The sequence below is a fragment of the Corapipo altera genome, unplaced genomic scaffold, assembly GCF_003945725.1.
Source record: "Corapipo altera isolate COAL_440 unplaced genomic scaffold, ASM394572v1 61, whole genome shotgun sequence".
Lineage (NCBI taxonomy): Eukaryota > Metazoa > Chordata > Aves > Passeriformes > Pipridae > Corapipo > Corapipo altera.
This window is the reverse complement of record NW_020884910.1, coordinates 7256519-7284327: the sequence shown is the minus strand read 5'-3', so window position 1 is coordinate 7284327 and position 27809 is coordinate 7256519. Positions and strand designations below refer to the sequence as shown.

The 27809-nt window shown below is 45.0% G+C and overlaps 1 protein-coding gene across 13 annotated transcripts; it reads left to right on the top strand.

The window, feature by feature from the left end:
- The first annotated feature begins 31 nt into the window (after positions 1–31).
- On the top strand, positions 32–22287 carry ZNF384 (zinc finger protein 384). Of its 13 annotated transcripts, none has more exons than XM_027653384.1 (12): positions 32–221; positions 615–663; positions 1562–1751; positions 4387–4453; positions 4597–4837; positions 5150–5480; positions 10261–10341; positions 17415–17639; positions 18292–18474; positions 19295–19373; positions 20234–20392; positions 20559–22287. In XM_027653384.1, exons 3-12 carry the CDS (start codon positions 1699–1701, stop codon positions 20832–20834), a joined length of 1695 nt encoding a protein of 564 aa, XP_027509185.1. In that variant the 5' UTR covers positions 32–221; positions 615–663; positions 1562–1698; the 3' UTR covers positions 20835–22287. The 13 variants fall into 13 exon arrangements, with proteins under 13 accessions (XP_027509185.1, XP_027509193.1, XP_027509186.1 ...); XM_027653392.1 differs by having other exon boundaries at positions 4383–4453; XM_027653385.1 differs by having other exon boundaries at positions 615–684.
- Positions 22288–27809: the final 5522 nt, after the last annotated feature.

Genomic DNA, 27809 nt, shown 5'->3' with positions numbered 1-27809 from the left:
TCCGGTAAGCGCGCGCGCGCCCGGCCCTCGCCCCGACCCCCGCCCGCGGGGACCCGCCGGTGCCCCCGCAGAGGGCAGCTCTGCCCCGGGCTGCCGCCGCTCCGCCGCTCCGCTTTCACACGAAACTGCCGATGACGCCGTTCCGCTCCGTTCGGCGACCCGGAAGAACCGAGGCGCGCACCGCCCCCTGACCCGGAAGCACCCCGCCGCTGCTCTTTCCGGTGAGGAGGCCGCCGCCGCCGCCGGAGCCGGGTCGGGGCCGCCGCTGGGGGGGGAGCCCGGTAACGTGCGGGGCGGCGGGGCCGCGGGCGGGGGGCCGGGCCGCGGGGCTTCCGGGGCCGGGGCGATCCGGAAGCGGAAATGGAGGAGGGCTGTCTGTGTGTCTGTCTGTCCCGCCGTCCGTCCCAGTGTCGGGCGCTCTGTCGCGGGGCAGCCGCGCTCCGGGCCGGCCCCGCCCTCGGCCGGCGCGGGGGGAGGTGGAGGTGGGTGCGGGCCCCGCGGGAGCGCCCGTCCCGCACATGGCCGAGGCCAACCCGGCCCGCGGGGCCCGCGCAGCGCCCGGCGCTGCCATGCGGGACACCAGGCCCCCGGTAACCCAGGCGGTTTGTTTGCAGAGCCGGCCCTGGAAGGAGGAGAAATGCAAGAGGAGGGAGAGTGAGAGGGGTAAGGAGCTCCCGGAGCTGCGTGAGTGACTTTCGCCCCTGCCCCGGGGCTCCCGCCGGGAGGGACGGGAGGGAATGGCTCGCGGGTCCCGGAGGTGGGGAATTGAGGGCTTTGGAGCTCTAGGGTGCGGGAGAAGGGATTGAGCGCCTGGAAGGAGCTGAGGCCAAGGGTTTGCCCTCTGCCAGGCACCTGTTCCAACAGGCGCTCGGTGGGTCGGGGTGGAGGCTGCACGTTACCAGGGAACGGCACCAAAGTTCTGTGTCTGGGGTGCGGGTTTGGGATCCAGGGCTTTGTCCTGCACGTTCGGGGCATTCCTGGAGTGAGTTTTAAAGGTGTAGCGGTGCTTGAACGTTTTGGCCCTCTTGAGTTCTGTGGAGGTATTTTTGCTTTTGATCTGACAGCCTATGTGGCCTTCAGCATCCCTAGTGTTTTGCTGCAATTAAGCCTAAAAGCTCCTTGTTATTGAACAAAGATCTTGGGCAGACGTAAAACAAAGTTTAAATCTTTCTCGAGTGTCACACTCAAGGCCTTTTGTCCACTGAAAACTTTGCTCCAAATAGAAAGTAAAAGCCAGGTATCTGGAGAATAAAGAAAGCCGTGTTAAAAGTCAACCTCTGAATAAATACCTGCATATCCAACCTTGATTGTGCCTTCCAGAAACACTGCCTGTACCTCACCGTGTATTTGCACGTGTTTTTATCTATCTGTTTATGGTTAAAGTGGTGACCCACCAAGAGGTATAAATTCAGCACATTAAGTATGTGATTCTGTGAAGTACTCTGTGAGATCTAAACTCCAGATCCCTTGTCCCTTGTGAGTTCTCTGGTTCACTGGGTTGTTTATTTGGTGTTTGTACATTTGTGGTCTGTACATAGAAAGTGTTTTTGGTTTATATCAGGAGGGTACGTTGACATCTGTCTGATACTAGACTGGTGAATAGGAAGAAGGTCCCATCTCTGGCCTGTTTGTGGAAGCTGGGATGATGAAGGCACTGCAGTGGGAACGTGCTGTGGTACAGGGTTGAAGCTCCAGCCCATGTCTGATAGTTATAGAGCAATTGGAAGGGTTACGTGCAGAGTTCTGGTAAAGTAAGTGTGAGCAGCGTCGAAGTGGGGGCTGCAAATAGGGGTGCATGTTTTCAAAATATCCCTCAGCCTAAAAGCGGGGTAGGGGAGGGACAGCTGTGGGTACGAGGACGGTAGTTTGGTGGAGGAATCTTACCTTTGTTTTCTGCCTTTGGAAGACTGCCTTGCTAGTGAAATTGCATGAAAGCTTCAACTCTTACACCATTTCTCCTTTTCCTCCACATTCTTATAACTCCAACACGCTTCAACCCTTCCAGCCAAAAATTTTGAGGCCTGGTAATCTGCTTGAGTGTGAAGATTTTTGGATGGAGAGTTGTATTCTGAGAGAGTTTGACAAAAACAGTGTAGTCGTCCTTTGAAGAATCGATAAGAGCCTTATTTTGACTTGCACACATTGTAAACTGAGCAAACAAAAGTTAGATGCTCTGTTAAGCTCTGGTAGGGGGACTAGATGGAGACAAGCAGCCACTGAGTGCCCTGGCCTTTGCTAGTCTGCGTTTTGGAATCTGGAGAGGACTCGCCTTTCATTCCTTGTACTCTTTAAATAAGAAAGCTGCTGTGAGATTTTTGCTTAAATTGGCATCTTTCTGTTTAACTCCTGAAGTTTGCAGTTGAGTCCAAAGGAGTCTTGGAGAGCTACAAAGTTTTTTTTTTGAAAATGCATCTAATTATTGTATAAGACTTCATGTTTTTAGAGAATCAGGTTCACTTTGATGTTTTTGATGTGGAAGCTAAGAAAATAAGGACTTACTTATTTTAAAAACAAACCCAAAACCAAGCAAAAACCCCAAACTTGGAAATTCCAAACAAAATACCCTTCTTCATTCAGGTGGTACTCGGTTGCCAAGAATGTGTTCTCTTCATGTGTGCCCATCCTGTGGAAGAAAAAAGTCATGTAATTAAGCATTACATGCACAGGGCTTTGCTGTGGGCAGTGTACTTAATAATTAATTTGCCTCAGAAAAGAAAGCAGAGGAAGGAAGGCAAGAGTGTTGCCCCATCAGACTCTGATTGAATCACAGCAGTGTAAATCCAGAGTAATTCAGTCAGGCAGCGAGCAGTCTGACTGCATGCCATGACGTAAGGTAAATAATTTATCCTTAAGTGTGTTTATTGGTTGATTTGCACTGAGTGAGTGAGGCAGGAATACTTGGCCTTGCTGTTGCATGAGCAATTCATAAAACCAAAATTATTGGGTAATTTAGTTCATTTAAATGCTGCTTCTCTACATAGAGGAAAATTGTCTTTGCATTTTGGCTCACATGCAGCAATTCCACATGTATTTATTCTGCCCTGATGTACTTCTGTGAAGTGTTTCATGCTACTCGAGGCATGCCTCTGAGCTTCCCTGATGGTTGAGGCAGGCCATTCAGAAACAATATTGGTTTGTTAATTAGGCTGTAGCAGAAACAGGAGTGGGATGGTTTGCAGGCAGCTGCATGAGAAACCTGCAGCGGTTGCTTTCTCTGCCAGATGTACTCTGAGCATAGTTTTTACCATGTGTATTTTACCCACCAGTTTTGTCATATTTGTTCAGGAATAGGTATATCTTCTACTTCAGGAAATATTCTTTTGTTAATTTCTTTAGTTTTTGAATAGCGTTTTTGCAAGTGTAACAAACTTTGTCCACTAATACTTATTACACAGAGAATGTGAGGATTAGAAAGAAAAGTGCTTCTTCAGTCAGGTGTTCCTAAAGAGGTTACACCTCTGTGTTCAGGAGACTCTCTTTTGATGTCTAACTGGTCCTCTCAGTGCATGGAGAGTTGAGGTGGAGCAGTGGGCACTTGGCTGGGGAGAGAGTCCTACAGAATCTTGTCCCAAACGTGGGAATGAAGTGGGTAATAGAGAGCCATGACATGATCTCACTTGGAAACAGGGTATCTCAGGAGCAGGAGAGTCAGTTATTTTCCCATGGCCTAGTCTCATTGGATGAGAGCAGGAATATTGAGTGATATTTCTGTCTTTCTTTCAAGAGTGGGGCTGGGGTGGGCAGTAGGAAGTGAGGAGCCCCAAGTTTTTGATTTCTTGGTCTGCTGTGGCTGTCTGTTATCTTGGGCAAGTCTGTTTCCCTCTCTCTGCCTGTCTTTCTTCCTGTGTAACATAATACTAATGTCCCTTTGCTGCATCTGGGTCCTTAGTGTTGAGCTGGGGTGGAGGGACAGGCAAGGTACAAAATTTTCACTGCTTGTGGGATCAGACTGTCTGTGACAGTGAAAAATGGCTTTCATCTGTATTTGCCTGGTTGCAGATGCACAGACTTCATTTATGCCATGTACTTGGGTGGATGATAATTGGGAAAATTTGGAGGTCTTCTAGGTTTCTAGTCAGTCCTTATTTTGCATGGAGGACTACTGGGCAAGAGGCATTTGAGATGGACCCAAGCCCATGGGAATAGCAGATGCCTTTTTCCCCTGAAAATAATTTTTTGAGTTGGGCAGATAGCTCAGAAGGGGGGAGAGGCTGCTCAAGAATGACAGGGGAAATTAAGGAACTGTCGCAGCATTAGACTGAGTCAGTTCCATGTTGGAGTCTCTTTGGGTTTAATGGTTTTTTTTGTGTGTGTCTGTCTGTCTGTCTTCCTTATCCTCCATTCCTCTTCCCTTCCCCTTTCCTCTTTCCCCCTGTGCCCAGCTAGGATGGAAGAATCTCATTTCAACTCCTCCCCGTACTTCTGGCCAGCAGTGCCCACTGTCTCGGGACAGGTAAGATCTTCCAACCTATTATGTTGGTCTTGTTTCCCATTAGAAGTCCACATATAAGTGTTTCTGTTGCGTTTTTTGCTCAGCCAAATGCTGGGTGAAGTTGTGCCAGGGTATCCTAAAATCTGTCCTTCCTGCCTGTTTAGATTGAGAACACCATGTTTATTAACAAGATGAAGGAGCAGCTATTGCCTACAGAGAAGGGCTGCAGCCTGGCTCCCCCCCACTACCCTGCCTTGCTGACAGTACCCACCTCTGTGGCCCTGCCCACTGGCATCTCCATGGACTCGGACACCAAGCCAGAGCAGCTGACACCACACAGCCAAGCCCCTGTGACTCAGAACATCACCGTGGTACCAGTGCAGTCTGCTGGGCTCATGACAGCAGGTAGGGCACTCCAAAGTCTCTGGCAGCATACAGAGGAGACTCTGGAGTGGGGAGACAGGAGGGCCTGGAGACTCCTTCTTGGGCTGTCGATTATTCTTAGCCTTATTGATGGTGTGGATTGCCTGGGTGTGATTTCACTGTAAATTCTCTATGGAAGTTTGACTTCCAGCAGTGGAAACTGGGAATACATTGGGAGGGGAAGCTACCCTTCTGTTTGTGCTGTAGTCAAAAGTAGGTGCTTCTGTGGGATAAGGATGTTGGGCATAATTGGAGATGTAATAACTGACTTCCTCCATCTTCCTTTGTTTGCAGGTCCTGGTCTGGTGATAACTTCCCCATCAGGTTCCCTGGTGACCACAGCCGCCTCTGCCCAAACCTTTCCCATCTCAGCTCCCATGATTGTCTCTGCACTACCCCCTGGCTCCCAGGCAGCCCTCCAGGTGGTTCCAGACCTGTCCAAGAAAGGGACAACTGCCCTCACTGAAGGTGGTGGGGGCGGTGGGGGTGGGGGAATTGCCCCCAAACCACCCCGGGGCCGGAAGAAGAAACGATTGCAGGAGTCAGGGCTGCCAGAGATGAGCGACCCTTTTGTGCTGACAAACGAAGATGATGAGGACCAGCACAAGGATGGCAAGACATACAGGTGGGGAGCAGGGTTAAACCTTGACTGTAACACTGCATGGGGATGGGGATGTAACCCTTCAGAGGGTTACATGGGGAAGAAGAGATCTCTGCCTTTTTCCTAGAGAGTCTTTAAATAGAGAATCTTTGAGCTGCAAGAAAGAGTTGAGTTTTCTTTCTAATCAGGAATGTTTGCAAGCTGGTGGGTCGACCCAAAACTAAGGATCTCCTTAGTAGACTTATATAGTCATTAATGTTCCTAGGTTAGTTAATGGATGTTATGGAGGCCAAACTGTATCCTTGATGCCATAGCCAGATAGTAAGGCTGGTGTACTGCAGAGTGCAGTGCTGTCTGGTGTAGCTGAGAGCCCTGGTGTACCTGGGTGCTCCTCAGTTAGGGCTCCAGTCTGTCCAGTGTAAAGACTACAGACTGGAGGCACACAGAGCAAGAAGTGAACTGTCACGTGTGTTTGCTCCTGTATGCATTGCCCCATGTCATCTCCTCCTATTTCAGCATTCTAAACAAAAGAGGGGAAAAAGGTGCATTTTTGAATTAGTTGTAAGGGTGTTTCTGAACCATGAGTGTATTGGATAAGAGGGAGGAGAGTTCTGAGCCCTGAGGTTGGGTTTCTGAGCTTGGAGGGATGTGGCTTGAGTTTACGAGTGGTGGGAAAGGCAGTGATTATCTAGGAGGGACTTAAACCAGAGGATAAGGAGTATGGGTGTTTTAGAGAAGGTGGGAACCATACAGAGCAGACAAGTGGTAGGGAGGAAATGTGATGGTCTGTGTTGGGTGGGAAGCACTTATGTGATTCAGAGACAGGTGATTCTGACAGATGATTAAGATAAATAAGAGGCGAAGTAGCAGCCAAATGGAAACAGAAACAGTAGATGGTCCTATGTCTTCTCACTTCCCTACAATGTGCCCAAGATCCTGTCTCAAAGTTTCCCTTTTGCCATCGTAAACCCTTTTTTTTTTTTGATACAAATTTAATTATGTTTCTAGAATTAAGCCATATCAATATGAAGTCATCTACTCAGAATCGGTCCATCCACCTCGGGCACTGTTTCACTTTAAATTATAGCATTTTTTAAATGTTTACTTTTTTTAATCAATACAGTTAGTTAAATGGATATAAAACCAGAGCTTGGATCAGCCTTTTTATTCTCTTACCCAATGTCCCAGTTCTTCCACTTTGAAAATATAATCAGCGTATGGTGAAGAGGGGTGGGAGTGTTAGGTAGCTTGCTATTTGTAATCCCACCATTTATTTTGGGCCATAGCCACAGTTCCACACTTCTCAAGCTGCTTACAGTCTGGGTTGCTAATTAGGTTGTTAAATATGTATTTACAGGGGACACAATTGGCAGTGAACACTAGAATTAAAGCTGAACCAAGGCTTTAATTATAGCTCCTTGTTTACTTGTAAGTTTGGAAAAAAAATACCCAAGACCAGGTGGAGTGACTCAGCAGAAACTTTATGAACACGCATAGTCTGTTTAACAGCTCATGGAATAGAATTTGCAGGGAAAAAATGAATGAGTTTATATGTAGGAACATGTAATCGGGAAGATTTCCTGTTGTTATGTTTAGTCTGAGTGTGGTACCTCTGCCTCTTCCTCCAGCCCCCCTCCCAAGCAGGCCTTCCTCTGAGCAGTGCTAAGGTGTGGGATAGCTAAATTGAGGTTTATTGAAGACCACCAAGGAGTGCTTCTGCCTTCCTTGGGGTTTCCTCGTTGGCTGATGCTTTCTATGTGCAAGTTTGGAACTAAAAATGATTGTTGAAAAAATAAAGGAAAACGCTATCTTTTCTTGGAGCTGTGGGAGAGAAAACCTTTGTGAAATACAGTAAAATTGTTGCTCCATAATATGCATATGAATAGACTCGCAAGTTAAGACTTCGAGGACTGCTGGGTTCTTTCTGTATTCTAGAGGATGATTTCAGTAGTTCCCGTCACTACAGAATGCAGACATATCCCAGCTAAATTAAGACTGTGGGTGAGGTTCATCTACTCCTGTTCCCTTCTCAGGCTGGAGGAGGAGTTGGTATTCATATGACTACATTTGTATGATTTCACTGATTCCTATGATGAGACACTGAGAATAATCTATTCAGATACCTGGAAGGAGTTTTACTATATTGATCAACGTGGCTTTTTTTTGTTTTAATACCCGATTCCTAAAGCCTGAGATTATTTTGTCAAATTTAATTAATTTTTTTGTTTCACGTTTTCTTTTTGAGCTCTGTGAGCTCTCTTGTCTTTAGTGTGTGGGCATGTGGCTAATATCCATAATTCCTGACTCCTGCTGTGGTGATAAAGACAGAGTAAGGCCTTGAATGGGGAAGCGCAGCCAGGCAGATGCAGAAGGAATTGGAGCACAAACCTTGATATATTGCAGCTCATCCCATTCTCTGCTAAATGTAGAGATTCCTGCTCCAGCACATTGCAGCTGTTTTGCTGCTGTATCATCCCTAGAAGTGAATTAGTAGGCTGCTGTGAAAGCTGCGCAAGAATCTTTGTGACTAGATCTTTCTTTTCAAGAAAAGGCGTGAGGCTTTTGCTAATGGTGGCATTGCTTGCATATCTTGGACATCTAGCCTTAGGATTAGTCTGGCAGAGTCCTTGGTGCTTTGCTTTGTGCTGTTATAAGAATGTTTGCACCTACAGGGGACAGCATCTAACCCAGTCCTGTGAAGCATTTTCTGTCATGAGTAATGTCACTTCAGTCTTGTCTGTATTTGTTGTCAACTCTTCGTTAATCTTCCCTGATGTCTTTGTAGAATTCACTTTTTCTGTGAAAAATGAGATCAGCATCAAGATTCTTTCTAGTAAGATGTGAAGTGTGAAGCACGTGGCTGCTTCTCAGTGCTGAGGAAAAGAGAACAAACAGGTCCTGGATACAGTAGTATTGTTTCTTAGTATTGTGGCGCCTGTACCTCTGTGCTTTAGAAGTCTGTGCTGTGATGTGATCAGTGGACAAGACTGATGAAGTGGTTCAGCCTCTCTGGGCCAGATGATCAGGCTTCTCTGACAGTTCTCTAAATAGTTTCTTTGCAAGAGAAAAGAGCTCTCTATAGGTGTTGCTTGGTTCCAGTATAAAGTTTGTAAAATCCAGGACAAATACCAATTTATAGTCCGGAATGTTTTTGCGAGCTGTGCTTTGGAGCCTCAGATACCAACAGAAAGGTTGTAGGCTTGGGAAGGGCCTGACCATCATAGTGTGATTGACAAGCTCTCTCTTACCCACCTCAAGTTCTGAGTTTCCCTACTTTCACTGGGAAACAGCAGGGGGTTTGGGAGACAATAAGCAGCTGAGGGACACAGGAAACTTCCAGAGACAAGTCCAAGGTGCAAAAGCGTACAGAAGCCTTAGCAAGTTGAGCTGTAGAAGGTGAGGAAGCTGGATGGAGGCCCTCATCAGTGAGAAGATTACATACACCTGGGTGCCAGTGGTTTGAATACAGCAGGTGGGCATATTCTCAGACATGTCTGATTCCAGGCCTTTTTTTCTGCCCTGGATTTAGCCATGGCTGTTTGGTCAGTTTCCCATGGTTTCAAACAGACTTTGAAATCTGGCTTTTGTAAGCCATGTATGTCTGCGAGAATATTGTAGAATTTGCCCATTTGTAAGCTTGGAAAAAATCTGTTAAGCATGCTCTGAGATGCTTTATAGTTTTGTGGTTGAAATATGTGAAAGTTATATCTTCTTTGACGTTTCTTGAGGGTTGCATGGCTCCAGGCAGTGACCAGACTTCCATCTCCACAGAAAAGATAAACACACTCTAACTTCTCTCAGTTTCTGTACGAGGCTGGACTACATGTGTACTCCCTCTGGAGCCATAGGCATCTCCTAGGCTAGCACTGAAGGGCCAAGCATGCTTTCCCTTCAGTCACGACTGCTCCTCCTGCTGCTTCAGAAGGAAGTCTTTAGTGCCCAGTGTGGACAGCAGTCTCCCCCCTCTGATGGGCACAGAGGCAAGGTGTGAGAAGACACCACTTGGTTCAAATGTAGTAGGGATGAGAATGAGAGATATGTGCAGGGATTGGGGCTGTTTGTGTTGAGGAAATCTGGATACTTGGTAGATAAGAGATGGGAATCGGAAAGGAGGAGAGAGAAAAGATAAGAGCGTACAAACTAGGGAATGCAGCAGAGGATGGGGAGCCTCTTTGCAAGGGAGAAATGGGGGAGGTAGCACAGGGATAAGCTATGAAGGGCCAAGACTAGCAGGAGGAAGAAAGACCCAGATCTGCTATGTGCTGGAAAATGAGGATATACCTAGAACTGGCAGAACACAGAGGGACGATAGTATGGGATATGAACAGACAAATAGAAGCATGGGGGAGAGGAGACAAATGTTAGGCAATTGAGGGAATGAAATAGGGAAGAGTCCCTGCAGTAAAAGATAAAGAGGCTGGCACACGTGGGTAAAAAGCTTGAGCTTTTTGGTGCGGGAGAGGGCAATTGCTACAGGCTAGAAGGCTAAGGGCAAAGGGGGAATTAAGCTTGGAATGTCAGGCAGAAAGTTTGACCACATTCCCTCCAAAGCCTAGAAATACTAAACCCAATGTTTCTAAATTTTGCCATGTCTTTGAGGTCAACACAAGAATATGACCTCCTCTGGCAAAGAACCTCATCTCCCTCTAAGGCTAGAAAAAGGTGACAAGGTATCATTGCTGTCATTTATCATCCTAGCTGCAGTGGCAGAGGTCTGTGCAGTGGATCTTAAGATTGCTGATGACCAACATGGGTGTCAGTATGATGCCACATGTTGGAATTTCTGTTTGCTTTTTTTAACAAGTGGTTCCGTGAGCAGCGGAACTAATGAAGCCTGGTTTCCAGCGGCTCTCTCCTGTGTGGATTCTCTGATGTCTAATCAAGGGTGAGCTTACTAGCCTTTCCCTCAGCAGAGGGCTCCAAGAGAGTCTCTCTTCTTTCCCCGGATGCGTATTTTTGAGACTTGTATTAACTTTTAAGATCCTTACCCTTTTTCCAGATTGGTTGAAATTGGCTTATGATCTCAAAACTCTTAAGGAGGACAGGTGCACATGCACATCTACAGATACACACATAGTTTGTACACATAAGCTTTGCTTTGTGTATGAATACAGTGCTTGGAGGTTAGAAAATGGCAGAATTAGACTGGTCACATGCCTCAGGATATATAATAAGGTAAAAAACTTGAGTTATGGTAAGTTCTCTCCCTTCTGCTGAGATATTGTAACTGTGTGTGTGTGTGCATGCATGTACGTGCTCTCACTTGGCAGTTCATCAGAGTGCCAAGCAGAAAGAATTAACAGGAAAGGTTCTGCAGTCATGATTTTAACTTTGGCAAGTTACTTGTGTGTCAATGGAAGGAGTGTGTGCAAGGGGAGTGAGGGGGACAATTACAGTTTCAAACAGGGAGAGAGAACTTTGAAACTATTTTGTTGCACATCTTATCTGATCACACCTTAATTGGGCCCTATTGAGTCAATGCACTTTGATACCATCCTTGATTAGTTATTGGTAGATGGTGGCCTGTCAGAGTCCTGCATGTTTACTCAGATAACATGAAAGGAATATTCTATTAAAAGAAAACAAAATGCATTGACATGGGGTTGCAGAATTGAGAAGGATGGTTTGGGGAAGGCATTTGACTGCTGGTATGAAGAACTGTAGATTATGCCTGCCTCTGCCTCAGATTGCTGTGTTATTCTACAGTCATGTGGTTCAGGTCTGTAGATAATCTTGCCTTGAAGCGTGTGCAAATACAAGTTAGGTCTAGTCTTCAGTGGATTTGCGTTTGTCACAGGCTACGAGTGACCACAGACAGTTATCCTGAAATAATTAACATTTGGTCTTCTCAAAATTGTAATCTCAAGTATCATTGAATACAGGTCAGACCCTGTCTTGCTTTGCAAAAGGTTTGCATCTCATAGTTATAGCATAGACACTTAAGTGAGCTGTGATGTGAATGTATATAATATGAATTTTCCTTTAAAGAAAAAAAAGTGCTCACAGGTATTGATTTGGCCACTCGAAATTAGTGGATATGTCTCTTTTACTGTGTTTTACTCCCTTTGCTTACAAAAAATAGATCAGGGACATTGTGGGTATAGATGAGTGTTTATAAAGAACTGGTATTTCTGTGATGGGCACAACAGATGAGTGATTCTGCTTCATGAGGTTGGAATTGCATGTGGTCGACAAGACTCGAGGCTGTTCAGAGAATGGTGATAGAAAACAGTGAATGCTTTTTTGTTAAGTATCTGTCTGTGCAACATAATAAGGATGCAGTTCTGTGAAAACAGTCAATAAGGCTGTATCAGAATGCACCTGCATTGCAGAGCCAAATTATGGTGACATGGATGAACTTAATCCTGGTGTTTCCAAATTTGCTGTAGTGCTTTCTAATGGGCCTTTTGTATTTTTTTAATTTTATCTTTTGTATGTTATCACTGTATCAGGAAATACCTTATTGTGTTTTATTGTTTTGTTGGTCTTTTATGCTAATGGTGACCGATTTCAAAAATCAGTAGACTGTCTTAGGCCTGATATTCAATGATTTGAAGGTCAACAGAAAGTCATGACTGATAAAGATAAAAGCAATTCTGGTGGATCACTGAAAGAAAAGGGGATCTTTATGTGGTTGTAAACTAGAAGTATTCAGACAAAATATATTTTAATACAGCCCAATGGAAGATTTAGCCTTTTGGGTAATACTGAGTGACTTTTCCAGCAGTCAGGGATTGAGGTGCAGGTATTTGGACACAGTGGAAAACATTATCAGACAAAAGTGTCCTGTTGGATGCTATTGAATGTCTTTGATCTAAAGATAAGGAATATGGAGGAACAGTATCCCAGAACGCAATGACTGTGGAAAAAACTTTTAGGAAGTAAGTGAAATCATGAAAGCTCCCAGTGCGAAACCGTGACAGAAAAGGGTAAGTGCAACTGTTGAAAGCATAAATAATAGAGTCATTAAAAGAAGGCAGGCAACTTGTGAAGTATGCTGAAATACCACAAAATTCTGGGTCTGGTATTTTTAAGGTCATTTGAAAAATGGACAAAATGCAGGAATGCCCTCAAATCTGAGAACTGGGAAAGTGCCGTATGATGAGAGCATTTAAAAACACTCACTGCCGTGCCAGGAGAGTGTGCTTTTCTGCAGCCTTATCAAGCCACCAGGTGACTGAAGGACTGTGGAAATAAGTTGACTGAGATTTCTGAGCGTGGCTGATAGATTTGATATACATGCCAGTAGTGTAAATTGTTACATGGAGGTGCAGCGTTGCCTTTTGAATAGCAGCTGATGCTGGTTGTGCCAGTGTGGAAGCAGAGGTACAGTTCACATGCTTTCATTTGGCACCTTACTACTCACTGACTTTCTTTAGGTGTTACCCGAGTTTTCTACCTGTGTAGCTTTTGTCTCCTTTCCCTTGCCTCTTACAAAATATTAACAAGAAAATGTTTAACTTCAGCTTTAAGAAAAAAAAAATCAGGGGAATGCGAGGTTAAGTTAGCATTTATCATGAACTGTGCATCCATTATTATGCTATGCTTGCATTAGTTACTTCATTAACTCTGCATTGCAAAGACAGTAGGTTCGTTTCCTTGCTAAACGAACTGCTGACTCTGACAGCCTAAACTTACTCTTACCATCTAGTTTAACTTCAGACCTTCCTGTTTTGATTTTTATTTTAACTTGTGGCCTAACTTGTATTTGTAGCCTAACAGAAGGAGCAAGGACTCAATTAAACTTGTAAGACTAATCTCAGTAGATACTAAGAATTTGAACTCTCAGAGCTCTGTAAAAGCTTACATAGTTTTCACAACTGTGATACTAATTAATTAAGCGCTTGATTGAAAAAGGCTGTTAATCCACGTCAGGCAAATTTTACTATGAGCTGGTATTTCAGATGGTATTTTATCTCCTAACAGCATCGGATGAATGAGGCGGAACATTCCATGAAAAGTGGAAAAAAATACAGCACTGTGTGCCACAGAGTTGTAGTCTAGTTGCTATAAGCATCATTTTGTTTATGACTCATCGTGATGACTTTCACATGGGAGCAGAACTAGAATTGTACATACACCTTTTACTGGCATTTCATGATTTTTGAGGGTGTTTCTGTCTAACATGAACGTTCTCTGATGTCTCCCTGTATTTCCCTGCAGATTCCCTATAAAAAGAAAGCATTATAAACATTGGAAGGGGTTAATTTTGATCTCTGGCATATGGCTGAATGCTAATCTGACTATTGATATGAGCCTCTGTATTATTAAGGATATTTCCTCAAGGCTGTCTGAATTTGCAGAGCCATAACAGGCAGCTGCAGGGATGTTGTGTCACACTGTCAATGGGAATGCTGCAGTCATTTCTGCTACTTGCTCTCAGAAAGAATATGATGAAAGGAGTGGTAGTTTAGAAGCACAGTGGAGAGACAATATTAAAAATGGATATTTTTTTTAAAAATGGAAGGGGAGGAAAAATCAATTACTTCATATGGTGCTTTATTCATGCTTAGCAAGGAGCATTCCCTACTTTTCCTCTCTCCAACCAGGAGAATTTCACTGAAATAGAATACTGGAAATGCTGCTAGTATCAGATGGGATGTTCTCATTATCCATATAAATTTAACATTTTTTTGAATCCATATTTGCCCACTAGAGGGCTGATTGCATCTTCCCCTTTAATATTTGATGTTGTCTGAGGCAGAATGCAAAGGCCTTAATTAAATGGATCATTTGTTCCCTTGAAAAAACCTGATACCACACAATATAAAACTCTGAAATAGAGCTTTCTGCTATATTCCATGGCTTGTTTTAACTCATAAGGCTCATGAATTTGTTAATGCTGTATAACATTCTTGCTCTCTCAGGGTCGATGCTAATTAGATAATTAGAAAATGAGTCCTCACAAGATTTTCTTTTTAAATGTTGTTTGAAAAACAGTATCAGAATGTCTGTTGCTGTTAAGTTCAGACAACATGGCTTTGTTTGTTTGTTTGTTTCAGGGTTTTCTTTTGATTTTTTTTTTTTTTTAGGGATGATTTTGCTAACAGGTTTATCATTTTTATGCAAGTGCTGGGGAGGTTTTGAAACACCTTCATAATTTTATTTTGAAAATAGAAAAGGATGTTTCATTAAACTTTCATTTTATGGAATTTATGTCCTGAAGGCAGGTACCTGACAAAGCAAATAAGTAAAGGATGCGCAGAAGTTATGGAAAATAAAGTAGATGGCTTTATGGCACTGCAGATGTAATGCATGGGACTACTTAGACTTGATGGAATGGTAAAGTTCATGAATTTTTCAGATCGGAATAGACTATTTAAAATATAGAGTCATGTGCTCAGCACAGATAAGATTAATGCCCAGTATTCTATTTAAACTAGAGCAAAACCTTTAGAAGGGCATTTCTCTTAGAAAGGCAGCTGGATTCTCAAAATGTTGATTGTAAGGGCCAAGTCATTGACACGATGCTGTAGCCTCCGAATGTTGTTCCAAAGATGCATTATTCACATGGTTGGGAAAAGCCTGTTTCCTCTTAGGTTTTTAACTTCTAGTGTCAGTTATTGTTTCTCATAATACCTTTCTTTGTTCATAAAACAAGCTTCTGATAGTTGATATTTTTCTCCTTAGATAGATTTATTCGGGTATTGACCAAGTTATCTTTTAAGCTTTACTCCAAACCTAGACAGGAGTTGCTGAATCTTTCCTGCAAAGCCCATTTTCCACATGCCATCATTCTTTAAGTTTGCTGAGCCTGCTGAGTTTTTCAGTGATTGTTGGTGACATGGACTTCAGAATTAGACACGCTGTTCCACGATTAGTTGCTCCAGTCCTGTTGACAAAAATGATACCTGCTATTCCCCTTTGTTTTGGTGAGCCATATTAGCACAGCATTACACTGGGAGGTTGTTCTCAGTTGAATGGTTCCTTGTCAGAGGAATGATGTTGTGGAATGGGGTTTGGTTGAGAAGGAGCTTGATAAAAGTCACGCAGGGGATTATGTTGTAATTGCTTGCATTAGCAGCGAACTGGACTTGGTGACTCAAAGGTAATTTTCAGTTCAGTATTCACCTTAAAGTTCTTTCTAACGTTGCTGCTTTCAAGGATACACAGTCATCATCCCTGTAAGTACTACTTGATAACTGCAAGATACGTAGGCCGTATTCAAGTCCAGCATTTCAGGAAGTCTGGAACAAACTGCGCAAGTGTTTGATTTGTAAACCAAGAGCTACGTTTTTAAAAGGATCATTCTGATGTTCCTTTTTACTCCTTATATCTCATAGATGTAGGGATAAACAGCCAAATTGCTTCTGTTTGTTGATTTCAGGAGGGATTGATGTGTGTGTGTGTGAGGAGGGATTTACCTAAGGATGTATTTAGCTTGCATGTTCTGTTAGGGTTTGCAATTAAAACGGATTAAGAGAAAGATGAAGGTAGGACATGTGGGAACAACTGTTAGAGATGATAATGAATGTAAAAGAATGATGATGGAGAGGAAGAAAATGTTACAGCAGTTGTGTGTTGGAGTGCCTGCTAGGGAGGCATGGCTTTCAGCTACATGGCTTGAAATCAGGCTGTGGCTTGGAAGGGCCTGTGGAAGTTAAGGTAGGTGCTGGATAAGTACTGCCTACATTACATGCACTAATCAGACTGCACACTTCATAAAGCTTCTGGCTTCAACATAAATAGTCACAACAGTAGATGTAATGAAGTATTTTCCTTCAAGGAGATGGATATGGGAAGAGCAGGACCAGCTCTCTGTGGCTTCTAATACCTGCAGAGACTTTTGTGACTGAGCAGTTTTGTAAATACTTGTAAAACTAGAGGAAATTCCCAGACAAAAACACTGTGAAGGTTGAATTCATGTTAACCAGACTTCCTCTGCGTGGCATTTCTTCTCTCAAAAGTGACCCGGGAAGTTAGATGTGCAGGTTCAATTTTTGTCTCTAATTGAAAAGTCTGAAAATGGAAAACCTAGGTTCAGATAACCCTTAACTGTGCCCCTTGGTTGACACAGATTTGAGGGCTGGCGGGAGGGGGAAGTCCAGTAACTTGGATGCAGCTTCTATCTCTCTGTCAAATTATCAGCCACAAAAGCTTTTAGCATCTTGAATTGTAAAACAGTGCGAGCCTCTCTCAACAGCCTGGTGACGTGGTGGAGGAACAGTTTTTAACAGCAGCATCCATAGCAGAGAGATGCCAACTGCTTCTTCCTGTTCAAAGAGTCAGTGTTTTACCAGATATGTTTCTGATCGTTATGGGAACAGATGGATCCAAACTCCCAGGCAAAACATTTTGCATCATATCAGTAAGACTGAAATGATGAAAGCCCATTAGACCAATGAAATACCACATTTGGTATCCAGAGTATCTTTGTGACATCGACTAGGAAAGCAACACTGTTGTTATTCTCAGCATTTTGTATTTTAAATTCTCCAGTGTCTTCTCCAAAAATGGGAACAGAGTTAAGTGGGTTTGGTCATAACTGCTTTTGTGGACTTGGCAGTACATGGAATTAACTTCTGTTATGAAGATGAGCCTTAACCTGAGATTTCCAGGTTTTTCAAGCTTTTTTTTGACTGAAATAAATCGCAGATGAACAAAGTAGGGTTTTTGTCTAGGAATTATCACTGCCCCCTCAGGATTGCTATTGGAAAATTTCCAAAGTAGTGCCCTGTCTCTCTTGCAAGCCTAATAAATTGGCCTTTTGGTTTCTTCCAAGACCTTTACTTGTCTGGCTGCAAGGTATCGTGTGGTCTGTTCTGCCAGTTCCTAGCTTAAATTTGTGCCCTTGGAGTACATGCAGCTGAGCAGTGTCCCAGGTGAAACCTCCCCAGAACCACATAGTGAGAAAATATCCCTTCTTCACTCATTTGGAAGATCCCATCCAGTTAGAATTGATCCATATTGGGGCTTACCCCCATGTGACACTGTCTCTTCCCCTCACCCCGGTCCCAGGTGCCGGATGTGTTCGCTGACCTTCTACTCCAAGTCGGAGATGCAGATCCACTCCAAGTCCCACACGGAGACAAAGCCACACAAGTGTCCTCACTGCTCCAAGAGCTTCGCCAACAGCTCCTACCTGGCCCAGCACATTCGCATCCATTCAGGGGCCAAGCCCTACACGTGCAGCTACTGCCAGAAGGCCTTCCGCCAGCTCTCCCACCTGCAGCAGCACACACGGTAAGGGCTGGAGGAGGCTGGGGGCCCTCTGCACTGCATGTTGCCGTCATCCCAGCATGCTGTGAGCACCCTCAGTAGGCGACTGCCTGAGGAGACCTTGCTGGTTTTCACAGGCCGGTCAGGTCTGGTACTCGACAAATCGGCAGTAGCGGTATCTGACACATGAGACTCGGCCCTGGCTGTGAGGGGCTGGGTGTGCTCAGAGGCTGGCGCTGCTCAGCCTGAGGGGCATCTGCGGTGGAGTGACACTTTCTGACAGGAGGCAGGGCTGGTTATGTCAGAGTGAGAGTAGTGTTGGCATAGGAGGACTGTTGCCTGTCACCCCAGCATAGTTCTGCCAAACATCTCAAGTCCAGGCTTGCAGCCCCCCTGCTATTTCAGCTGTAGGCTTCCCACACACGGGTCTGCCAATGCCCCTCAGTCCAAGCTCTATGGTTCCTCTCTCTGGATCCTCCCCCGGTGCAGACAGACCATGGTCTCTTGAATCCAAGGGGAGCACGGTTTGAGACCAAGCGAGCTCATGCCGTGTTTGAAGTTCCTCTGTGTAGCAGATAGCGTGGTGCTGTCCCACCCCCTTTGTGCCCTCATTCCATCAGCACTAGCCAGATGGCGGTCATGTCCAACTGCTGCTGCTCCTCCTCCTCTTCGGCAGGATCCACTCCAAGCTCCACACGGCGATTGTCAAGCCGCACAAGTGTCCTCACTGCTCCAAGAGCTTCGCCAACACATCCTACCTGGCCCAGCACCTCCGCATCCACTCGGGGGCCAAGCCCTACACCTGCCGCTACTGCCAGAAGGCCTTCCGCCAGCTCTCCCACCTGCAGCAGCACACACGGTAAGGGCCAGAGGAGGCTGGGGGCTGGCCCTGGCCCCCCCGCGCTGCCGGCATGCACCTGTGGAGCACGCGCGCCAAGCATGCGGGGGGCGGGCGGGGAATGCGGCCGGCTGCACCCCCAGGAGGAGGTGACCCACCAGAGTGGACGGAGTGGAGGCTGCGCAGGAGACACTGACCACGTCAGGGCTGAGGTGGGCACGTGCTGTCCCTGGGGATCCTTGGTCTTGCACCGTGGGTGGCACAGAGAGAGAGAGCGATAGAGAGAGAGGCATTGGCTGTAGGGGATCCCAGCCTGGCACCACGGGGGTTGGACTGAGTGTGTGGAAGCTTCTCCTGGCATTGCAGGGGGACAGGGACAGATTAACACTGTAGGTGATCTCAGCCTGTTATGTAAAGGGAAAAGTGTTGGAGTGTCTATTCTGAGAAGGAACAGAGCTGCTTTCTTGGTACTGTGGAAGCAAGAGAACAGGTCATTTGGGACTCCTGAGTTTGGAGCAGGGAGCCTGGACCTCCAGACCCCTTCCCAACACATTTTCAGGTGGCCCACATGCTGAGCTGGCAAGGCATTCATTCATAAGCTCTTGCTCCTCAGCCCTAGTCACTCTCTGAAATCTGCTTGACTGCTTGTCTTCTCTAACTTCTAGCTGGACATGGGAGCTGGGCAGAGCTCTATGTCCAGATAGAACAGCATCTGGAGGCAACATCATCCCTTTCCCTGCTCTCCTGAGTGGCTGTGAGATTTGATCACAGCATCAGGCCCTGGCAGCCTGCCCTGCCTGCCTGCTCACTGCCTCCCATATGTGCTCTTCCTCCTCAACAGTATCCACACCGGGGACCGACCCTACAAATGTGCTCACCCTGGGTGTGAAAAGGCTTTCACCCAGCTTTCCAACCTGCAGGTAAGGGTCTGGATGTGTCCTGCTTGCCAGTGGGGGTGGCAAGGATGCCAGTGCTGGGGGAGGTGGAAGAATTGGGGCAGCTGGGAAGAGAGTGAAATAATACAGAAAAGCTACTGAAGCCCTGGGCCCAGGAGAAATTCTTGACTTTTGTGGCAGTAGTGACCCAAAGAAGTCACATAAATGGTTGCATCCTGTAAAACTGTAAACTTGACTTGAAAACAGTGAGACCTTGATAAAGTCCCTCTCATCTCTTCTGCAATTTTCTAACTTTGTTGGAGCAAGACTTGCAAAATGTTTGTTACACCAAATAAAGTCTGGGTATTTGGTTGGGTTTTTTGTCTGTTTGACAATGATATGGAGTGAATAACGGTAGGGATTTAAGAAAGCAGAAGTGGTGTGTCCTGTTGCAGTATCCTGGAGGAGGGGAACTACAGGGTGTCCCAAATAGCAAAGAGCTGTAAACACCTGCAAGCAGTTAAAGCAAATCCTGCCCTGAAGGTATCAGATGCAGGGAGCAAATGTGTATGGAGGCAGAAGAGGAGAGACCAAGAAAAGGAAAAGACTGAGAAAGAGTTGCATGGAAACTAAGATAGGGGTTGTCGAGCGTTAGGAGTCTGCTGTCCAGAGATGCCTACTGTGCCTGGGAAGAAAAAGGAAGGTGTGAATGGGGAAGGTGTGGTGGGCTGGTGGGAGAAGCTCTGTCCCCTATGCTAGGAGCCATACCTTCCTCAGCAGTCAGGAGCCTAGGGAGCTTGGGGCCTGTCTGGAAAGGGGTGTCAGAGATAAAGCCATCTCCAGTACTAATACTGACTTCCTTCCTTGTGCTTGTTTTCTCTTCGCTCCCCACTGCTGCCGCGCAGTCCCACAGACGGCAGCACAACAAAGACAAACCTTTCAAGTGCCACAACTGCCACCGTGCGTACACGGATGCTGCCTCATTGGAGGTACACCTGGCTACGCACACGGTGAAACACGCCAAGGTCTACACCTGCTCCATCTGCAGCCGGGCCTACACCTCGGTGAGTATTTGCTGCCCTGGGGAGTGGCAGAAGTGGGCACACTTCTCAGGGAGCATCTCCTCCAGATCTAATGGGAGCAGCCCCCTGAGCTGTCTGTGTCCCTCCCTGTTGGCCTTGGCTTTTGTGAGCATTGTTCCCTCCTCTCACACCATTCTTCCCGTTGCAGGAGACGTACCTGATGAAGCACATGCGGAAACACAACATCCCTGACCCCCAGCAGCAGGTGGTTCAGGCACAAGCCCAGGCCTCGCAGCAGCAGCAGCACTTCCAGCCGCAGGGCGGGGGGGCAGCAGGGGGCCCTTCTGGAGACACTAACCAACCCAATCCTCCCCCCCAGTGCTCCTTTGACCTGACTCCTTACAAGACTTCAGAGCATCACAAGGACATCTGCCTCACTGTCAGCACCAGCGCCATCCAAGTGGAGCACCTCTCCAGCTCCTAGAGAGACCTCAACCCAGGGAGCAGAACGCCTCTTGTGCATAGCCTGTGCCCAGGGGCACCGCCTGTGCAGCGGCCCTCCTTGTGCAACAGTCTCCGGCCTCTCCTCCTGCAACAGCCTCTTCTGGCCGTGTAACCCTGTTCATGGCAGCCCCTTGAACAACAGCCTGTCTCAAGGGGGTGCTCCTTCTGTGCAACAGCCTGCCTGGTAGGAGGATGCTTCCTTGTGCAAGAGCCCCTTTCCTGTGCTGGGATCACTTCCTCATGCAAGAGCCCCTCCTTTCAAACCCAAAGAAAGGCCCCTGTTTTGCCTTCTCTCTCACTGTAGGATGCGTATGAAGGGGGGTTGCGTGTTGAGACACACGGTGGATGGGATGGAGAGATGGCCCTTGTACGTACAGGGGCTTGGACACGTTTTCAGCAGGCCACAGAAGAATGTGGCAGGGTTCACAGCTGGATGGGGTTCTTTGAGGATTGCCTTGAGTGTCTAAGAGAGAAATATCCATTCCTGTCCTTCCTGCTTGAGAAAGGGAGGAGGGGTCGCTCGTCCTGCCCCAAGGACTGGATGGGAGAAACCTTCTCCCCAGTGGAAGGTGAGACCAGTGGAGGGGGGAGAGGTGAGGCATGTTCTCTGAGACGGACAGGTGCCTGCACTGCTCAAGGGCTGTGGAGTATTGCATTCTTTCTCCTCCCCTGGTGGAGAGCAATAGAGGGGAGTCTGTCTGAACTGGCTGCTGCCTCTCTCTCCCAGCTGTCTGAGCAGCACGATGGCCAAGGCCCCGTAGGAATGTGGGTTCCTGCTCATTGCTCTTCCTGCCTGTTGTGGATGATATCCTAGCAGCTTGTACTCCTCCTCTCCCTCCTGCTTTTCCTCCCACCTCCTCAGAAAAGCCTGCAGGCATCAACAACAAACCAAAAAGCAACTAGAGGGGGGCTAAGAGACTGCCAAAATAATCATCACCCTTCTCTCTGCTCCCTTTCCTGTAAGGTGGAAATGACAGTAGTTCTGGCACTCACACACCTGTCCTGCCCTCAGTTTCCCAAAGGGAAAGAGGAGGAGGAGGAGGAGGAGGAATAGACCAGTCTTTTCAAGGAGCCAGCAGGAGGCAGGGAAAGGCTAGCTTCTCCTGCTCACCTCCCGCCAGAGTGTTCTCCCAGGCTCCCTCTTGCCAAGACGGGCTGGACTCACACGGCAGTGGTGGCCTCTTCTGGACCCTGGTCATGGGAGAGAATCCCCAAAAGGTGGACAGTGGAGAGAAGGGGATGAAGATCCCCACAGAGAGACCAATCTAATGAGAAGGGGGAGCCAACAAGAATAAACTGAAGGCCCCTTGAATTTATATATATATATATATATAAATATCTATTCCCCACCCCTGGCCCGCTCTGTCCTTGCTGTAACTGTTTCTATCTCTGTGTTTATAAAACGCATTATCCTGGCGAATTTTTATTTTCAATCTTCGTTTGTTTTTCCCTTTCTCTTCGTCTTCAATTCTTCTTCCCCCTTTTTTTTTTATTGGTCCACATGACTGCTAGTCTTGTGTGTCACTTGTTAGTTTCTTTGGATCATGGAGGCTGACTCAGAAGAGAATGAGAAGGCAAGGGAAAAAAGCATGTTGTTGGGTTTTAAAATCAGTCACCCACCCAAAAGCATATAGAATCCCAGACTTCTGTATGAACAACCAATAGGGGCTTCTTATTTTTTTTTTAACCACCCTGTATGGAAATAAATTGGTGTAAAAGGCTTCTTGAAGGTGCTGCTGTGAGCACCCTGCCCCTGTGACGTGTGTTCCTTCCCCCTGCACCAGACCACTGCACGAGCATCTTGCTGCCGTGAGTCCCGAGCGGCTGTGTGGGTGGATGCGAGGGCAGCACATCCCTGCCTTTGGGCAGTTTGCACAAGGAAAGCAAGGAGCTCTGCACCTGTGGAGCCTGTGGCAGAAACCTTTTTCTCTGTGTTTAGTCACCAGGGTTGGCTGTGAACAGTTGGAGTGTTTTGTAGATGTGTAGGTTAGGCTAGAAGAAGCTGTCTGACTTGCCTCCTGCACTTCACAGGTGACATTTCAATCCATTTATCCTGTAGTGCACACCAAGAACTAATGGGTATTTAAACTATGTGTTGACAAAATCTATTGGCTTGATTTTTGAGGCACTGGGACACAGAATCCTTTCCGTTGGTAGCCTGCTGCAAGGGCTTCATGTTCTTGCTGTTTAAATATTTCCGCCAGATTTCTCCTTGCTTTGGCTTCTGGTTACTAGTTCTGAATACATGCATCCTGCTGGTTCAGAGAGCCTGAGCACAGTGGTGCTTTTTCCCCTGGACTGGTATTTAAACACTCTAATGTCTCTTCTCAGTCCACTTTTTAACAAGCTAAATAGATTAAACTCTGTAAACCTTCCACTGTAAGGGATCTCCTCCAGCCCATAAATTATTCTTGTCTTTTCTTTCTACATCTTGTCAAATTTTTCAGTATCTTATAAAAATGTTGCTTTTGGATTTGAGTGTTGGAAGCCCCAATGCCATGGACGAGGTCCCTTAGCCTTAAGTCTGCAGAGGATTGTGTTTGCCCAGTACTCACAGCGTTAAACAGGAGCTCACATTGGCTGCTTGTCTGGTGTGACTCCTCAATCATCTGAAGTCTCGCCTTTCATGATAGTGTTTCCCCCTTTCTACAGGTATGGTCTGAGTTCTTATTTCCTAGATGCTTCACGTGAGGCTGTGTCCAAGTCCAGTTTGTGTGAATGGACCTGGCTGAGTGATGGACCAGGCTACTCACTGCTTTCCCAGTTCTGTGACCCACAAACTGTATCAGTTATTTTTTACTTTCAGATCCGGGTTGAAATGCTGCATTGCATATGACCTACGCTAACTTGAAAAGCATCACTGAGTGCAACTTTTTATTAGCTTGTTTTTGAGACTTGCAGGCTAGGCATTTCTTAATCTTCTTAGTATGTGATTATGTACAGTAAATCTTTCTGACTTATGGTGCTAGGTCAATGCCTTATAAAAATTTAAGTATGTTGCACCTATGCAGTCCCCTTTGTTAAACCAAATGTATAATGATGGCATCTAAGAATGAAGTTAGGGTTTGGGTTTTTTCTTTTCTTATTTTACTACAAAATCTCTTATTTCATAAAATCCTTGGGTTATAGACTTTATTTTTTCATTCACTAATTCTTCATCTCAACAGCTTTTCCATGATTTTAACACTGAGTCATTTCATTTGCCTTTTGGGAATACTGCCGTGAGTGTCTTAAGGTATTTCTCTAATATCCCAACTTTAATTTAAATGAGAATCAATGGTCTAGAGAGCTTGTTAGTGAACTCCTTTAGGACTCCTGTTTCTTTGCTGACTTCAAATGCGTATCCCTAGTAGAGGTTGTCTCATCTCCTACTTTGATACTAAGGTACTAGATAGAAGTTGCTATTTTCATTTGACTGCCACATCCTATTCTTTTCTTTATATTTGTTGACTGATTTCCTCTATTCTATGTCACTAGCATTTTCACCATTTTCATCTAGCACGGATCAGTACTATTAGTACTATTAGTAAGATTTCTTTGTTAATTTAAAAGAGAAAAAAATCCTGTTACGACTAGTTTTGCTAGCCACAAAGTTTTAGTTATTTTATAATGTCTAACTTGTGTCAGTTGCTGTCTGGCCTTCATCTTTTCCATCTGTTGTGTTTCAATTTGATTTTCTTTAAATTGTTTCTTGCTCACAGACTTTCTCACTGAACCCAAGATGAGCTTTTACCAAAAGGTTTCCTCTTTTTCATTGTGAAATTAGGGCCTTTTTGGCCACACGGAAGATTTTCCTCACAGGAGAGTTTAATTCACATTTCTTTGCCTTATTTCTTTTTTTTTCTCATGGACAACTCAGTTTATAGTTTTGCTCACCCTGGAAGTTAGCACAAACTCGGCACAGGTTTATTACTACTTGTGGCTCTCTTCTCCATGTCCATATTCCATATGAACAGGACAAAACTGCCAGTTTCACTCAAGTTATCTCATCTCATATGCATCACCTTGAAGTCTGAAAAATTGACTTGGCTTGGGTGCAGTGTCTTGTATTAAGTTGGGAAGGTTTTAAAAGTCGGAATTATACTTTGCCGACTGGTTGAATTCCCAGGCTCACAAGTTAAAATTCCTTGCAGACATTTTTTGGTTTATATGTTAAAGGTGCTTGAAATTGCCTTTCCAGGCCCCTGGTTTGCTGTGTTGTTTTCTAATGTCTGCTATCCTTCCCCTTCTTGGAATTTGCTACCTAGCATGGGGATCCATATGTATTTAAGGCTGTACAATTCCTGTGTTACCAGTCATTTCAAAGATATTATTCCTTGTGTGTTTGCAGCTTGTTGCTGTACCTATAGCTTTTACTGTTGCCCAGGAAGAACCTAATTATTTCTTACTAAGGGACTTCCCACTGAGTTTCAGAAATGCCACTTTATTCCAGGCCTCTTTTTTTCTTATCAATGAGAATGTCCTCTGTTTACCCTGAGTCCTGTTGCTGATGTGGAAATAATTGGAGATACATTACTCTGATTATCTTTGTCACTTATTTGAGTTTGGATTAGATCTTTGGATTCCCAAGGTTGTTTAACATTGTCAAAGTGCTTCAGGTGGTTTAAAAAGGAGAGTTGCTACCTGCAAGACACAAAAACTAACAACTTGTACAAAATCCTTTTCCCTGTTGAGATGCAGCCTGAGGTTCTGCAGCTTTTCAGCTTTGTGCACTCAAGCCAACGATGGTTCGACTATTTACCTCCCACTCACAAGTGGAAGACTCTCTTAACAAGATCCCATGGTCCTTCCTCTTAGCTCCCTGAGTTCTTTGACCCTGCATTTTCATTGTGATGCCAATGCATTTGTTTCTGTATGTCTTATCCAAGAAGACTTGACAATGTTTGGAGTTCTGTGTTAGGCTGCATCTTGTGTCTTTGCTGGAAGGCAGTAGCACTTTTTCTTCTTGTCCTTTTCTGAGCTGATTGTCTGTTCTTAGCTGGATTTTACAAATTATCATTGCTTTAAAAGGAAACATCATGTAGGCTGGAAATCGTTTAGAAAAGTCACCCACAAACAGTAACTGAATCTTAGCTGTGACTAATGATAGTATTGCTGGTCTATAATTCAGTTAAATCTTTAAGAAAGATTTAAGACTTTCATAATTTAAAGCCTTATGGTTAATCAACCATATCCTTTATTAGAGTTTTTCTGTTGGTTATCACTGCCATTAAAACTGCCATTCTGTTTTACTACTATATTTTTTTTTTAATCCATAGGGTCTTGTTATGCCTTTGTTCAGTACATTAAAGTCTTCTTCTATAAGAAGTCTTTCTTCTTCTGTAATGAATTATAGACCACGATCAAGTCACTGCATTCATTCTTCCAAACAGCTAAATTAAAATGAGCTGGTTTAGGTGTCTCACATTAAGGCTTGGCTCCATCATGTATCTCCTATCTGTTGCCTTTCTTTTCCCTTTCAGTTACCAGGTTGTGTAGTGTTCACTTCACATCTTGCTACATTAGACCTAGATGGTTATCCTGAGCCACCAAACTTCTTCTTTTCTTAGCTGAGTGCAACCCCTATCAATTACACTGTGATTTTGCCACGTCAGTGTTAGGTTAACTGCCTTACAGCAACCTGGATGAGCCCATTTGCTTTTCAAATACTTTTAAAGTATTTGCTGGTCTTCTGGAACACATTCAGAGCTTCAAAGTTGTTTGGAAAAGAAAGCCCATTGCTTCCATCTGCTTGCCAGATAATTCTTTTCAAATTACAGATTGTCAGTTTCTAGCTATGCAACTTTTAGGATGTTTTATTTAATGGGTAGAACTAAAGATCTTCCTAAATCTTATTGGCAATAGGTAATATTTCATTACCTCACAGATATGTCTACATCATCCAACTTTCTTCCTAATATAGAATATAATTATGAGATTCTGCCTGTCTTCTATATTTTTATTGATTATTTTATCATCTTTATATCATCTAAAGGATATATATCATGTTTAGGATTTTCTTCTAATATTTTGCAGGTAATGTACCTGAAAGCTGCCCAAGTTTACTAGTGCAGTTTCAGAACATAGAACGAAATTGCTCTGTACACTTTCTTAACTACAAGATAGGTACCTGTTCAATCGTCATTTCAGGTACAACAGATTAAATTTGTGTGCATGGTTTCTTGTTTCTGTGTAGTAGAACACCAAAGTACTAGAGAGATGTAGTAACTTGGTCCAACAAACATTTCGATTTCATGTAGTGTCTGTGTAATGAATGGAAAAAAAAATGGAAGAAAAGAAATCGTGACACCAAAGAACTAGAGTCTATGCCTAGTTTTGCTGCTGAATTAGGATATGTTATTGAAACATGGATACAGGTATAATCTGTGGCCTTTGGCATACTCTTTCATTTGTAAAGCTGATTAACCACCTTGCGGGCAAGTGCTGCAGATCAATCCTTTGCTATTTGTGAGAATGAAGTGTGGGTACATCCAGTGTTTCCTGAAGACAGGAAATGCAGAGCAGGGACCTCTGAACTGAGAATGTTAAAGAGTGAGAAGAGCCGAATGTACCTCTACAGCAAAAAGGAAACCAAACAAGAGTGTGAAGCTATAGCCCTTCCTGTTGGGTGATGCATAAGGATCCCTCTCAAGCACTGGCCTTCACCTCCTAGTCCTTGGACAACGTTTAAGAGGTCTCTAAGGTAACTGAAAAGCTGGAGGCTTGAATTTGGTATGCAGATGTTTACATTTCCAAGGGAAAACACAGGCATCTGTAGATCAATAAAGGTTGAGAACCACTGCTGCAGACTGCTTCCGTAGGCCGCTCAGCTCCCCGGTGTGAGGTGCGCAGGCCTTCTGGGCAGCACGCCTGCTCATCCCACAGGCCCTCCCCCTCCATCCAACCAGGAGGAGGTACCTGTGGGTTTAACAACAGGATGTAATTGTGGTAGCAAACTGGGGTGAGGGGGAGGAGT